The sequence below is a fragment of the Populus euphratica genome, unplaced genomic scaffold, assembly GCF_000495115.2.
Source record: "Populus euphratica unplaced genomic scaffold, PopEup_1.0 scaffold2.1, whole genome shotgun sequence".
Classification (NCBI taxonomy): domain Eukaryota; kingdom Viridiplantae; phylum Streptophyta; class Magnoliopsida; order Malpighiales; family Salicaceae; genus Populus; species Populus euphratica.
This window is the reverse complement of record NW_011499846.1, coordinates 3,859,830-3,875,140: the sequence shown is the minus strand read 5'-3', so window position 1 is coordinate 3,875,140 and position 15,311 is coordinate 3,859,830. Positions and strand designations below refer to the sequence as shown.

The window sequence follows — 15,311 nt, the reverse complement described above, 5'->3', positions numbered from 1 at the left end:
ACTTAAGAATGTGCATGATGCGTCTTGTCGTCTTATGGGGGGCAATAAACGATGGAATTATTGTGCCTAATAGTAATAGGTTTGTATCCAAATCCACCTTTAAATCAAACCGAGGGGTCTTCAATGCCAGTTCCTTGAACAAACATAGATTTATTTTCACCACAGATCCATATAAATCCTCTGATTTTGCAAGTCTTTGCTTTACCAGGAAAACATTGTTTAACCTCGTTTACCTTGGATGGTTTTGGCTGGGTTTTGCCCATGTTTATTGATGTAATACCATTACAGATATACTGAGCTAAGCACTGTCTCTGTGGAGGGCACAAACAGGGAGGCCTCCATCAACATGAAGATTAATCATTGTCCTGTAATTGACTGGTTTCCTTTCATCAGCGAGTTTAAAAATGAAACTGCCCGATAAGACAGCCGCGAAGATCTTCATCTGCCTATAAGCAAATTCCTTCCCAAGACAAATCCGTGGCCCTGCCTGTTAACCAGCAGAAAGTCTGATTTTAGTCATTTGGTCAACGAGATTGGGAGTCCATAAAGTTAAGCTGAGCAAGCACTGAAAATAGATCTCAATGATTTGCACAGCAAAGGCAGCAAAAAATTTATTTGAATGTTAATCAAGTGAATTAGACATATCTTTATTTCCACTAACCTGGAAAGCTGTAAACTTGAAAGGGCTTTCTTGCTGAAACACGCCATCCTCATTGAGCCATCTTTCAGGCTTGTATTCCTCAGCATCATCGCCCCATATGAACTTCATCCTGCCCATTGCATAAGGTAGGTAAGCCACCATATCTCCCTTTCTCACATTAAAGCCATCTGGTAGAGTGTCATCAGAAAAGCAAACCTTCGCATCCTGAAAAGCAAAGAATTTTGAGATACAGAAACAAATAAAATAAAATTATACAAGTATCCAGGAAGCATTATATTTAACTCTATACAAGCACGTTGAAACATCTAGTATACTGCGAGAATTAAAGGCATTTATTGCTCAAGAATCGTAGTTTCAGTCTTGAAGAATTCGTAAATAGTCACAAATTTATTTGTGTTGTTTCTTGCAGCCAGGAATTGCAAGTGCACATAATTTCTTCTTACCACAGGCACAGATGGATACAGTCTAAGAGTTTCAGTAATTGCTGCATGGAGATAGTTCATCTTTTCTAGAGCTTCATCATTAATACTGGCTGCAAATTCTGCAAAATTTGTGATCTCTTTCACTTTAGTTGCTTCTCTTACTTCTTGTGCAACCTTTTTCTGCACAGCTGGATACTTGCACAACATGTAGATGAACCATGATAGAGCAGCTGCTGTTGTGTCTTTTCCAGCAATCACAAAATTGAGAATTATGTCCCGTAAGTATGTTGGATCACTCTCGGTCACTTGCAGGAACCTTGATAAAATGTCGTCTTTCTTTAACTGCATTTTCCATGTAAGATCAAATAAAATTCATGCCTCTGCAATCTATCAGAAATAATAGTTTCAAGGAGAGATACTCACAGAAGAAACTTCTTCTGAGTTACGCATTAGCTCAATTTTTTTATTGATTAGTTTATACACAAAATCATTAACCACTTTGACGTTTTTCTTCAATGCAGCTTCCGATCCAATATTCAAAAACCTCTTGATTTTCCAGAACACATCAACATATCGCCATAGGGTCAATGCACTTGCATCATCAAAAGCCCTGGTAAATTTGATACCTTCTTCATTTGATCCACACATGCTGTCTAGCTCAACCCCAAATGCAACTTTGAATATCGAATCTAAGGTTGATTTCATAAACAGATCCTGCACAACTAGTTAAGCTTAGAAGCATGGACGGATCCAGAACGAGGGCAATGTGGGCACTTGCCCACGCTGCCAAAAAAAATCAAATGAAATATATATCATGCAAAAAACCGGTAATGAGTTTTGATAGATAAAAAAATTAGAAAAAAAATTAAATTGATATGTTTTGATAATAAAAAAAAATAATTTCAAGGAATTAAAATGGAAATAAAAAATAAAAGTTAAGAAAGAACTACGCGAAAAGGTAAACCCCTGTTAAAAATCAGTAACGTTATTGTGAAATTATAGTAAGTATGTAAATGAAATAAATGATGAAAAAAAAATATTTTTTGAAATAAAAAAATGGCTCCAAAAACTTATTGAAACAAGTGATATGGTTCTAGCAATGATTAAAGAAGAAAATTTGGAGGATTTTGATGTAAAATCACTTACTGATTAATTTTATACTATCGAGCATCACTTTCAATAGACGTCAAATTGGACTGAAAGTTTATGAGGAGCCTCCCGAAACATTGCTCTATCTGGGGTTAAAATTTTAAGTTAATCTAAATTTAAAAAAGCCATGTAAGAATATCAATACTCAGATAAAAAATAACATGTATGCTCATTTCATAAATAAGCTAGAAAAACTAGAAATTCAGCTTCTTCTTCCCTTTAAAGCCCAATGCTGAAAAACATTAGAAAAAAAAAATTGAGAGATTATTTACTAAAACCCTGAAGAGAAACCATGATTTAAGGCAAGATAGATGAGGTAGTGAGTATTGAATATTGAAGTTCAATATCAACTAGGATTTAGAGTTTGTAAAAGTTTCAATATTGGCTAAATGAGGAATCCTAATTAATGTAGGAATCTTTGATGAAGAAAGATTTGTAATAGACTAGTTTATTAGAATCTTTGTTTAATTAGAATATTAGATTAGGATTTGTAATAGACTAGTTTATTAGAATCCTTGTTTAATTAGAATATTAGATTTCTTATTAGATTAGGATTTCCTTTGAATGCTTTAATTCCTTAATTATCTAAGACTCGAGGCCTATAAATAAGCTTATAATCTTAAGCATAATACACAGGTATAGAGAGATATAAAGAAGAGCTATAAAGGTTTATTTTTTTAGAAGACTTTTAATAAAAATATCATTCCTCTTATTCTTCTTCTTGTTCTTTGGCTTTGTTCTTGTGTATGTTCTTATAAATTAGTCACCACACCATATCTTTTTTTTCCAACATCGAACATATCTAACTTAAAAATTAAAGAGAAAATCAAGTGAGAGAAAGAAATAAAAAGAAAACTCACGACATTAAAAGAAAACAAAAGAAGCAGAAAACTTTGACTAGTTACCATTCAAATTTCATATTGTTATTGGGCAAGATATTATAAACTTGATTGTATAAATTTCAGTAAATATTAATAAAATTTATGCAAAATTCTTAAATTTTGAATTAGAGTTCTTAAATATTAAATTAAGAAAAGTAAAATTATAAAAATATGATGTTATTGGAATAATAGGATATAAATGATTTTAAATAAAGCATAATTGAAAAAGAAAAATTGAATGTTAATAGTGAAATTAGGGCCGGCGGGGGATAAGAACTCTTAAAACCAAAGTAAGGGCGGGGATAAGAACTCTTAAAACCAAAGTAAATGTTTGTTAGTTATGTGTATTTAATATATTTTATTTTGTTTATAATAATTGAAATGAATTTAATTATATTGTTTACTTGTAATTGAATTTCCAATGTAACTTAGAAAAAAATTATAAAAAATTGATGAAATACATAATTTATGGTTATGTATTGGTCGGTTAAAATAAATAGTTAATGATTAGTTATAGGAATGATTTGTTAAATGATTGTTTGGTTATTTATTGAAAATGAGATATTTGAAAATGTTGATAATGAGAACATCTTACAACGTTTTCAATACATGAAGTCTCGTGTGGAGTAATTGTGAATTATAAAATAAATAAAAAAGAATTTTGTGAAGTAACTTTTTATAATATATGTAAATTTTGTTAACTTTATATTAATAACTTATAGTTTATAGCCTTTTTAGATCTTAATTAATTTAGGTATATACTTACTGACTGAAATTGTATCTTGGATCCGTCCTGCTGATGAGATCACGTAATTTGAAAATCATTTCATGATGTTTACTCTATGACATTGGATCAAAGACTAACCTGTATGTCCATTGACTGGTTAGCTTTTGCAGCTTCAGACACTATATTAGCAAGTTTTGCCACATTCTTCCTGAAGACCACACTGCTGAAGTCCCTCAAAACCTTTGTGGAGAACTCATAGCTCGAAACCTTTCTTTGCTGGCGCCATTTGTCACCGTCAACAGTGAAAATCCCATCACCTAGTAACCCACTTAGATTGTCGTAGTTATGGCCCCCCTGCACAAAGATTGAGCAAGCGAAATCATTATCCTTTTAGCCATTGTAATCTAATCCTGATGGAAAAGTGAACAGTCAAACCAACCCCACTCAAATTCTCATCATCCTACCAAGGTTTTTGAGAATATTCAAAACTGAGTGTTGAATTCATCAAGGTAACCTTACACAATCCATATCATAAAAACAGGGACCAAGCATTTGGTACTGATATTGACGAAATAGATCGCAGTAAGAAGAAATAGATACCTTGCCATAATTTTCAAAGGTGGTTTTGAGTATCCACATCATATAGCTTAAAGCTAGATTTTAAAATTACTGATCGAATGTTGGAACAATAGTTTGTTTACCTTGTCATCGATGATGCAGGCAAAGGTAGTGCACTCGGTCTAGAATTTTTCTTAAAGAGTGCATCGTAAGTCACACCAAAAGGAGTGCAATTTGCACTGATATTACTGAAGTGTATACACAACCAACCTAGCCCCCCAGACTACTATAGTGTTGCTCTTTGAGACTAGCCTCCAAGATCCCTTTATTGACTCTTGTGCATATAGAGATAGAGATGACCATTATCGAATTCATGGGCTCTATGAATTAAATGCTTAATTCTTTCCAACTGGAATCTAGATATTAAAATCACTAATCAAATGTTGGGACGATAATTTGTTGATCTTGTCATCGATGATGCAAGGAAAAGTAGTGGAGTCGGTATAGAATATTTATTGGGGGTATCGTCACACTAAAAGGAGTGCATTTTCCACCAATATTTTAGCACTACTTGATAGTATACCAACCAATCTAGCTAGCTAGAGTGTTGCATAAGTAGTTCTATCGTTAGTATCCTAGATAGGGTAAACGAAAATCTAATCTTCAAGTGGAGAAACTAGCATAGAACTCAACCATTTTTAATATTCCAATCTTAAACCCTAATTTTCGGAATGTATGGTCGTCCACACTATACACATTGTTATGATTCAAGTTACCATGGAATTAAGATTACTAGCTAGCAAATAAAGAGTGCAAGCCTCCAGTACTGCTTCCAATATAGAACAAAATAGCTAGCCTTCAAGCAAAGAATTGCGGCATAATTGCAGCTTGTGCTGAATGTGGAAAACATGAAGACCACGGCTATTAGTTAGGAGATAATTAGCTGTTGAGTTAGCTAGTAGTTGAATAAAGGGGTTAAATTAGTTGTAATTGAAGGGAAAACCATTATATATAAACTGGTGTACAAAAACGTATTGGGGAATAAGAAAATACAGAAGTTAATCTCCATTATCTGCTCCTTCTTCCCTGTTCTCTATTCTCTTCTATTCTTTCTCAAAAACTTCTCTCTCTCTATTCTTCTTAATCTTGTTATTCTTCTCTCTCTCTCTCTCTCTCTATTCTTCTTAATCTTGTTAAGTTGAGATTAACATCTAGTATCAGAGCTCTAAGATCCAATTAAGATGGTGGAAAATCATAAGTTGAAAAATATGGAAGAATGCTGCAAGAAATTGGAGGAACAAATGCAGAATCTTCAACAGGAATTTTAGGAATCTTTGGTTGATTAGCAAAATAAATGGCTAGAACAGTTTGGGAAGCAAAACAAGACGGATAATGAGATTAGGTTGCAGGTTGAAACCTTATCAAATCAATTCCACACATTTCTTGCTAATCAAATGGCAGGAAAGGATTTAGGAAGCAACTCCATAGGAATATTAAATACACCAATAATGAATAATTAAGAAGGAATGCTACCAAGAGGAAGGGGTCATATTCGGGAAGATCAAACCAGTAGTCCGGAACATCAAAGAGTCAAAGAGTTGTGTATGATCCATCTTTTCCTAAGATGGATCTTACATCATTCTGGGGTGAAAATCCCAAGAGATGGTTGAGGAAGTGCAGGAAGTTTTTTAAACTCAATTCAACTCCTTCACAACAATGGGTGGAACTGGCCTCTCTTTACTTGGAAGGTAAAGCATTAATTAGGTTTGAAGGTTATATGTGTGGTGTGGAATGTTTGAGGGGTTGGGAAGAATTCTCAAGGGCTATAGGCAGCAGGTTTGGTAATAGCGCTAATATAATAGAGGAGTTTAACAAGCTAATACAAGAAGGTAATGTTGATGAATATATGGAAAGGTTTGAGGAGTTCAAGTCACTAATGTATTCAGTGCATCATTCATTGCCTGAGTCCTATTATATTTCTAGTTTTATTAGTTGACTGAAGGAAGAGATTAAACCGATGTTAAAGATTCTCAAGCCTACTACCTTAATACAAGCCATTGATCAGGCAAAATGGCAGGAAGAATCAATTGTTGTAGTTGCAAAAAGAAACATAATTACTTCTAGAATTAGTTCATCATTTAACAATGAAAGACCAGCAGGTATTACACCCCATAAAACTTTCAACAAGCATAGAGTTTATGAGCAATATAGCCCAAAACAATCTAAAGACACTTTATTGACAGAAAAGGCAACTTGGATTATGCTTTAAATGTGGTGATAAATTTGAACATGGATATAAATGTAGTGTTGAAGAGATTCATTTGATTTTATTAAGGGAAGGAAGGATGAAAAGGAACAATTCTTAGAAACAAAAGAAAGGAAACAGGGGGGTTGTTATGAGATTGGTTAAATGGGATCACATATTCATGAAGAGACAACATAGGAAGACCTAGAGGAATGGAGCATGCAGTTTCCAAATTTTGTCATGAATTCTTGAGGTCAAGAATCTTTTCAAGGAAGGGTAATGTTATGATTCAAGTTACCATGAAATTAAGGTTACTAACTTATAAATAAAGAGTGCAAGCCTCCAGTACTATTTCTAATACATAACAGAATTGTTAGGCTTCAAGCAAAGAATTGTAGCATGTGCTGAATTTGGAAAATGTGAAGACCAGAGCTATTAGTTAGGAGGTAGTTAGTTGTTAAGTTAGTTAGTAGTTAGTAGTTAGTAGCGTGGCTATTAGTTAGGAAGTAGTTAATTGTTAAGTTAGTTAGTAGTTAGTAGTTGAATAAAAGAGTTAAATCAGCTGTAATTGGAGAGAAAATCATTGTATATAAAGGGTTAAATCAGTTGTAATTGGAGAGAAAATCATTGTATATAAACTGGTGCATGGAAACGTACTAGGAATAAGAAAATATAGAAGGTTAATCTCCATTCTCTGCTCCTTTTCCCTGTTCTCTGTTCTCTTCTATTCTTTCTCAAATTCTGCTATCTCTCTCTCTCTCTCTCTCTCTCAAGTTAAATCTCCATTCTCTGCTACTTTTCCCTGTTCTCTGTTCTCTGTTCTCTTCTATTCTCTCCCAAATTCTGCTCTCTCTATTCTTTTTAATCTTGTTAAGCTGAGCTTGACACACATCAAGAAAGTAAAGCCTCTTTCAATCTTGTTAAGCTGAGCTTAACACACATCAAGAAAGTAAAGCCTCTTTCCTAGATTTTCCTAGTTTAAATTTTGGAACCAATACCCAGAAGAGTTTAAATTCCTTCGAATATTGCACAGGATCGAGATGTTTGAGTAAGCTATATTATTGTTGTAATTATGGTCCCCCTGCACAAAGACTGAGCAAGCTAAATCATTACCCTTTTAGCCATTGTAATCTAATCCCGATGGAAAAGTGAACAGTCAAACCAACCCCACTCAAATGCTCATCATCCTACCAAGGTTTTTGAGAATATTCAAAACTGGGTGTTGAATTCATCAAGCTAATCTTACATAATGCACATCATAAACAAGGACCAAGCAGTTGCTACTGATATTGACGAAATATATCACAGTAAGAAGAAATAGATACCTTGCCATAATTTTCAAAGTTGGTTTTGAGTATGTACTCAACATTTACAGGATCAGCAGTGTAAACCTCGCTTCTGAAGGGGGCGATCAGCCTGTAAGTCTTGTGTTTCCCAGCAAGATCAGTCATGTAATGATGCAACCTGTTGAAGTTGAGAAGTTGGTTAAACACCGTGCCACCAAGTGGATGGTACCTGCGTTTTTCCTGCTTTTTGTTCAACTTTCTAATGGAGAGTTGGACTATGAATATAGATAGGATTAGAACTAAAGCTGAGAGGGTGAGTGAATTAGAGAGAGAGTCTATGGAGGCCATGTCGAAGCTAGCACCATTTGAAACAGGGTAGGTGGTTATTGATATTTAAATGGATTCGACGCTGTAGGAGTAATGGAAGGGAAGTGATTGGGTTAATTTGGAAAATTTAATGTTATTCCTAATTAACAATATTTATATGATAACCAAAAATATATATATATATATAAAAAGAAAAGAAATCACATCCAATATATCTTCCTCGTAAAAAAAATAAATCTTTTTTAATTTTTTTTAATTTATCCTTTTTTATTTCATAAAAAACAAAACTTGAAGAACCCCTGTTACCCCTCCATTGTATCTTCCTCCGTGTCGTTCCTCTTTCTTTATTGTTTTTTTAAATGTTATTTTTTAAAATATTTTTTTTATTTTTTAAAATTTATTTTTAATATTAATATATCAACACTATCCAAAAACATAAAAAAAAAAAATTAAAATTAAAAATTAACTATTAGATCGTCACGCCTGTTGCCATATCCTAATATTGGTGCTTCCAATATTAGACGGTGCATAGACATTTCTAAATTGAATTAATCGTCGTTCCCTGATTGTCAGTTTCAGCGTGCCCTTTGTAATGTAAAGGAAGGGACCCTTGCACACGAAAATAGTGGTTCATGACTAGTATTTATAATTAATATTATTTTTTAAAATATTTTTTATTTTAAAATATTTTAAAATAATATTTTTTATTTTTTAAAATTTATTTTTAACATCAATACAATAAAAAAATTCAAAAACACATAAAAATATTTTTTTTTAAAGTGCAACACTGCAAAAATAAATATCATCTGTTTGAAAATATGATAAAAATAGATTTTTAAAGTAATTTTAATTTGAAAATATATTAAAATAATATTTTAATTTTAAAAATTTATTTTTAATATCAATATATCAAAATAATTTAATAATATACACAAAAAATTATTTGAAGCTAAAAAAATAAAATATTTTCAAAAATTTAATTGGACAGTGATGTGAAACACTATCTATATATGAATCAATTTAAATTTAAGTGATGTTTGGCATCACAATGCAACTATATTTTTTAAAAATTATAATTTTATTTATTTTTAAATTATTTTGATATATTAATATAAAAAATAAATTAAAAAATATTATTTTAATATTTTTAAATCAAAAATACTTTAAAAAAAGTTTTACCATCTTTACATGTGCCTGGTTGCGTATTGGTCATAATTTGAAGTATTTTTTTTAGAAATATATTGAAATAATATTTGTTATTTTTAAAAAATTATTTTTAATATTTATGTATCAAATTAATTTAAAAATAATTTTAAATAAAATAATAATAATTTTAGATGTTCCGAAACACACTGTTATTAGCGGCTCATCATAAATGGGGTTCGTTGGTGGTTTCGGAATCCCAAAAATGTCACATGATAAAATCAGCTTCAGATCCCTCTTTGCCAAGCCAAAGGCTGATAGCTTCAGAATGATACTTTCTTAAAAAAATAAATTTTATATCATTGATGCCTTCAGTACTATTCTCCGACTGCTTTACCTGATCAAGCGGTACATTTGAGGACTTGAAAATCCTCAAAAATTGTAGGAATTTTTTTTTTAATAACATAGGTGATTTATAAAAAATAAAAAAAACAGTATATTTAGAAGAAAAAAATAGAAAAATAGAATCGTTATGGTGGTTACGCTACTGAAAGAAACGCAGCCAATAAAAATTTAATAGCACAATTCTTTAAATTTTTTTATATATTTTTAATGGATGTGCAAATCCCAGCATCGTAACCATTTATTTCTTTTTATTATATTAAGGTGTGCTATTGAGAATAGTGCAACTATTAACTTTCTTAATATCTCAACTGCCCAAAGTGTTATTTTCCTAATTTTTTTCAATTATACTAGTCTGCAAAAAAAAAAAAAATACCGTCTATGCTAATTTTAAAAAAAAAAAACCTCAAATTCTTGGCTTCTTCAAATTCTATTCAAGTAAGGCAGGTCTCGATCCATTCCTAACGCAATTTGAAGCCTTGTTTCCAAGAAAAGTATCTAATTTGAGCTCCCTGCATAAATATGTAAGGCGTATAGAAAGAAACAAGGTTTCTCTGTTTGCTAAAATTACCATTAATTAAAACTAAATCTTAGAATCTCTTATCATATAGGTCACAATCATGCTATTCATTTATCTTTATAAGTCTTTAATCTACTTTTCTCGATCAATTATACATAATTTCTCTCATTAGTAAACAGCTCTACAATATTTTTCTTTAATCTTACATAATTAATAAAAATAAATTTATTTGAGAAAGACTTAATAATAGTATTATATTTATGATGTATATATATAAACTTACCATGATATATATTATTCTATGTCATTTTAATTGTAAACTAACTATCACAATAAATGTAAATTGTTGGTACTAGCTTTGGTCAACATAAAATATTTTTAAAAAAAATTAAAGTTACTTGGCTTTCTTATCAATATTATTTAAAATAATAAATTCTAATTCTATCATAGATTTTGTGATATATATTTTTTTGAAACATTTGACAATAAATTTTTTTTGTATTTTTGGATGCTTTGCTTTCAATCTTATCTTGAAGATCTATTTATAGTCTAGAATGAATTTTTAGATGATGAGTATATAGATCTTTCATTTATAGTTTGATGAGAGCACCTCATCTATTTATCTTTTATTTTTTTAAATGAATGAATTTTTTATACTTTGAAAAATGTCTTCAAAAAGTGTACATTCATTGATTTTATTATTATATTGGTATGAAAATCTTCAATACTTAATTTATATATATATATATAAAAAAAAAGAAATCGACATGAACTGTCGAAGAATACACAATCCACTCCAAACTATTTTTCTTTTATTTTTTCAAGTGAATGAATTTTTTATATTTTTTAATAAAGAAAAATGTCTTCAAAAAATGTACATTCATTGATTTTATTATTATATTGGAATGAAAATCTTCAATACTTGATTTATATATAAAAGAAATCGACGTAAACTATCAAAGAATACACAATCCACTCCAGAGTTAGAAACGATAAGCTCAGTTGGCAGCCTCAGAGCCTGTCGAAGTAGAGAAGCTGGTTAAAGTTTGTGCCTTTAACTGGTGGATAGTTGGGATTGTTGATAGATTTGCCAGCAAAGATTTTGAGTGCTAAAAACAAGAAGGTTGACGGGATAAAGAGAAGTGCTGTTTCTGTGAAGGTGAAGATGGCAGAGAGTATCCATTTCTTGGAATGAATGGTTGTTGAGATAAGGCAAATATGTGTAGGGGAATAGCTTTAAAACTTAGACTGGAAACATCCCATGCGCTGTAACTTTTGGATGTGGAAGCAAGGGAAATGACATGAACGAAACAGAAAGGAGCACTCCTTGTCTTTTGCACAAGGAATATCTGGATAGTGATGATTCAAATTAAAGTCACTAATGCTAAATTCAAGCTTGATAACGATGATTAGATAAATTCAAGCTGCTTGTTGCTAGTGGCACATAGTTTACAGAAGGAAAAATAGGACATATGAAAATTTTCCTTGCAAATTTTATCTCGAAGGTGACAAAGTCGTGCGACTGCTGCAGCTAACATAACGGTAGAAATCACAGTTGTTTAATCGATATGTGTATCAATGTATACAGTAAAAACAAGATTCACCAGGCCATAATTGTTTGCTTGGCATATTTTATCTTCATGACTTGGTCCTTCCAATTGCACGAAGATGCAGACTTCCTTCAATGTGAAGTGTGAACATTGTCCTGTAAGTTATTTTTCTTGTGTCATCAGCCAATTTGAAGCGGAAGAACCGAAGAAGGGCTATTGATAGTATCTTCATCTGCCGGTACGCGAAGTCTTTGCCCAGACATATCCGAGGACCTGCCTGCAAGGGGACAAACAACAACTTTGGAAATTGTTTCACACGTTATGTCTGCAACAAACGAAGAGAAGATACTAACATGAAATGCTATGAACTTGAATGGTGATTCAGGTTGGAAAATCCCATTGTTGAGCCATCTTTCTGGCCGAAAATCCTCGGCATCGTCTCCCCAAATGTAAGGCATCCTACCCATGGCATATGCCATATAGTACAGTCCGTCACCCTTTTTCATTCTAAAGCCATCAGGAAGAATGTCATCCACTTCTGCACACCTCCCATCCTTGAGAACAAAAAACCATGTTACTAGCATAATCGCATCAGTGATTCTCATGAAGTGTCTGTCTATAAAACAACCAATATCGCCCATAAAAAATAATATATAGTTTAAAGAATTTGAAGTCCATGAGTTCTCTGAAAAATTACCACAGGAACAGCAGGGTATAGCCTCAAGGTCTCTGTCAATGCTGCGTGAAGATAATGCATTTGCTCAAGTGTTGTGTCTGTTATGTTTGCAATGAACTCTTCAACATTAACCACATCATCTTGACTACTTGTGACATCTCTCACTTCTTGTGCGACTTTTTCCTGGATTAGCGGGTTCTTGCAAAGCATATAGAAGAACCATGACAGGGTATTTGCACTGGTATCTTTGCCAGCAATCATAAAATTCAGTATTATATCCCTCAGATATTTATCATTCATTTCCTCGGGATCTTTCTTGCTCTCCACCAAAAACCTTGACAGTATATCCTCCTTGTCATTCTTCAATTATCAATACATGTTGGTCAGTTCTTGAACAACCGAACAAGTAAATGCTCTTTAAATTCACTAAAGGGAATTGTCCCAGTACTAGAAACACTTACATAATGTCGTTCCTCGGCTTGTAGTTTTCTCTTTGTTCCGATCAGGTTGGTCACGAAATCATCAATGATTTTGATGTTCTTCTTAAGGGAAGCTTCAGAGCAAATGTTGAAGTACCTTTTCAGTTTCCACAATGGATCTACATAGCGCCGATAGACCAAGGAATTTGAATCATCGAAGGCCTTCATAAATTCGGTTCCCTCTTTGTTTGACCCCTCAAAGCAATTCAGTTCCACTCCGAACCCAACTTTGAATATAGAATCCAAAGTGCATCTCATCAGTGTATCCTACCAATGGGAAATACCAGATCAGATGAAGTGTTCTTTTCTGTGCTATATCAATACAAGATAAATGAAACCTGTTAATTAAAAAACAAAAACTATGGAGAACCTGGCTTCCGAAGTCAAACCCACACATTGAAAACGATCACAATTTCAGAACTTTATTCTATGGATCAGTTCTTATGGACTAAAACTGTACAATTTCAGAACACTTGCAGAAATTTTATTCCCTCTTATACCACCCTTCTCTACTAATAAGATCCAAACATTTATATATCCAATTTTAAATTAGTGTAATCAATCCAATTAAAAAAAGAAAAAAGAAAAACAGTTGAACTTACTTGCATGTCGAAAATCTGATCAGCAATAGCCATCTCGGAGACAACTCTGACAAGTTTAGCAGCATTTCTTCTGAACACAGAGCAGCTAAAATCTCTAAGAACTCTCGTCGAGAACTCAAAGCTAGCAAGCTTCCTCTGCTGCCTCCACTTGTCTCCATCAACAGCAAATATACCTTTACCAAAAAGATCGGTTACAACATCTTGATTATACTTACCTTTTGTATACTTATCAAAATTTGTTTTTAATACATGCTCTATGTTCCTTATGTCAGTTGTGTACAATTCACTCTGGCCTGGAGCAAGAAGCCGGAAAGTCTTCTGTTTCTTGGCAACTTCAGTTTGGTGGTCATAGAGCCTGTTGAAGTAGAAGAGTTGGCCAAATACCGTGCCCTTTACTGGTGGATAGTTGGGGTTCTTGATGGATTTTCCTGAGTAGATTTGAAATGTGAGATACAAGAAGCTTATAATGATAAAGAGAAGTCCTGCTGCGGTGATGCTGAAGATGGTGAAGAGAATGCCCATTTCTTGTGGTGAGAGTTTTTGCAGCTCAAGTTGTCTAAGCAGCAAAATATATAATTAGTATTATCAGAAAGCTTAGGTTGCATCATCGAAAGTGAAATGCAGGAAGGAAACAGCTGCAGGCAAACAAAATATCTCTGGTCTTTACGACTAATTTCAACAGTAAGGTCCATTATGCTTGCTAAATTACGAATACTAAATCAGAGTTTGATTACGGTACACTGATCATCAGATAAATTTGAGTCACTTGATTCTGGAAGTTGTTTTTTAATTTGTTTTTTTATTTTAAAGTATATTAAAATAATATATTTTTTATTTTTTAAAATTTATTTTTAATATTAACATATTAAAATGATACAAAAATACTAAAAATATTAATTTTAAATAAATAAAATTTTAAATTTTAATAAAAAAACTTATTCATCCTCAATACTAAACAAATAATTTAGGCATAGTTTGAAAATTTAGTGCAAATTGTTACTTAAAAATTCAATTTTTTTATTAAAAAATAATCTTTTATGCTTTGAATAGTTTTAATATGATGATTTTAAAAATAATTTTTAAAAAATAAAAAATATTAACTTAATATATTTCAATATAAAAAACTTTTTAAAAAATAAATTTTCAAATATGCTTATTATATAAAAAGATAAGATGACTTTTTCTTCCGGCGATGGCTTGTTTTTTTATTTTCACCGCTGCAGCAACTAAAATACAATATATACCTTTGAATGGCAAGGCACGATTACTTTTGTTTATGAAATAATCAAACACCTTCTGCGTTAAGGAATTGGAGACTTGTCATTTTATATATGCATCTTATTAAGTAATAATTCCTGTGATTAATCAATGTCTTCCGCGCTAGTCAAACTCCATTTATACTTTCTGGAGGAATAGCCCCTGATGGTGAATGTCACGCTCCAACAAAAATGGTATGATCAGCAACGAAGAACTAGAATCCGTTGCCGGTAAAAATTAGCGATGGACAGTATTTGTGCTTCGCTGATTGATGAAGAGTATTTCCGATGAATAAGATAAATGAATAGTTAAAAATAAAAAATTAATATTTTAATTTTTTTATTTATTTTGCACATTCTATGAAGAAAGCCAAACAAAATACTAAAATATCTTTTCTTTTTTATAAATATTATTTTTATATATTTT

At 31.9% G+C, this 15,311-nt stretch overlaps 2 protein-coding genes across 4 annotated transcripts; both read right to left on the bottom strand.

Moving 5' to 3' along the window:
* Positions 1–63: 63 nt before the first annotated feature.
* Positions 64–8,296, bottom strand: LOC105132719 (cytochrome P450 704C1-like). 2 transcript variants are annotated; one of them, XM_011036393.1, is made up of 7 exons: positions 7,980–8,296; positions 4,441–4,451; positions 3,979–4,194; positions 1,507–1,797; positions 1,105–1,425; positions 662–865; positions 64–487 (listed from the first exon to the last, which is right to left on the bottom strand). In XM_011036393.1, exons 1-7 carry the CDS (start codon positions 8,275–8,277, stop codon positions 299–301), a joined length of 1,530 nt encoding a protein of 509 aa, XP_011034695.1. In that variant the 5' UTR covers positions 8,278–8,296; the 3' UTR covers positions 64–298. The 2 variants fall into 2 exon arrangements, with proteins under 2 accessions (XP_011034695.1, XP_011034689.1); XM_011036387.1 differs by lacking the exon at positions 4,441–4,451 and having other exon boundaries at positions 7,969–8,296.
* A 3,334-nt stretch (positions 8,297–11,630) lies between these two features.
* On the bottom strand, positions 11,631–14,273 carry CYP704A2 (cytochrome P450, family 704, subfamily A, polypeptide 2). 2 transcript variants are annotated; one of them, XM_011036405.1, is made up of 5 exons: positions 13,629–14,273; positions 13,009–13,293; positions 12,569–12,910; positions 12,225–12,425; positions 11,631–12,148 (listed from the first exon to the last, which is right to left on the bottom strand). In XM_011036405.1, the coding sequence occupies exons 1-5, from the start codon at positions 14,148–14,150 to the stop codon at positions 11,960–11,962; spliced, it is 1,539 nt and encodes a 512-aa protein (XP_011034707.1). In that variant the 5' UTR covers positions 14,151–14,273; the 3' UTR covers positions 11,631–11,959. The 2 variants fall into 2 exon arrangements, with proteins under 2 accessions (XP_011034707.1, XP_011034716.1); XM_011036414.1 differs by having other exon boundaries at positions 12,569–12,907; positions 13,629–14,270.
* Between the last annotated feature and the right edge of the window lie 1,038 nt (positions 14,274–15,311).

Bases quoted from the DNA above. Each gene is read 5' to 3' on its own strand.
- LOC105132719 (XM_011036387.1), bottom strand. From the start codon at position 8,277: ATGGCCTCCATAGACTCTCTCTCTAATTCACTCACCCTCTCAGCTTTA. The intron at 1,798-3,978 runs GTTAGTCTTTGA...CTAGTTGTGCAG, and splicing joins ACCAGTCAATGGACATACAG to GATCTGTTTATGAAATCAAC. The intron at 488-661 runs GTTAGTGGAAAT...GCTGGTTAACAG, and splicing joins TCAAGTTTACAGCTTTCCAG to GCAGGGCCACGGATTTGTCT.
- CYP704A2 (XM_011036405.1), bottom strand. From the start codon at position 14,150: ATGGGCATTCTCTTCACCATCTTCAGCATCACCGCAGCAGGACTTCTC. The intron at 12,426-12,568 runs GTAATTTTTCAG...TTTGTTCTCAAG, and splicing joins TATACCCTGCTGTTCCTGTG to GATGGGAGGTGTGCAGAAGT. The intron at 12,149-12,224 runs GTTAGTATCTTC...GTCCCCTTGCAG, and splicing joins TCAAGTTCATAGCATTTCAT to GCAGGTCCTCGGATATGTCT.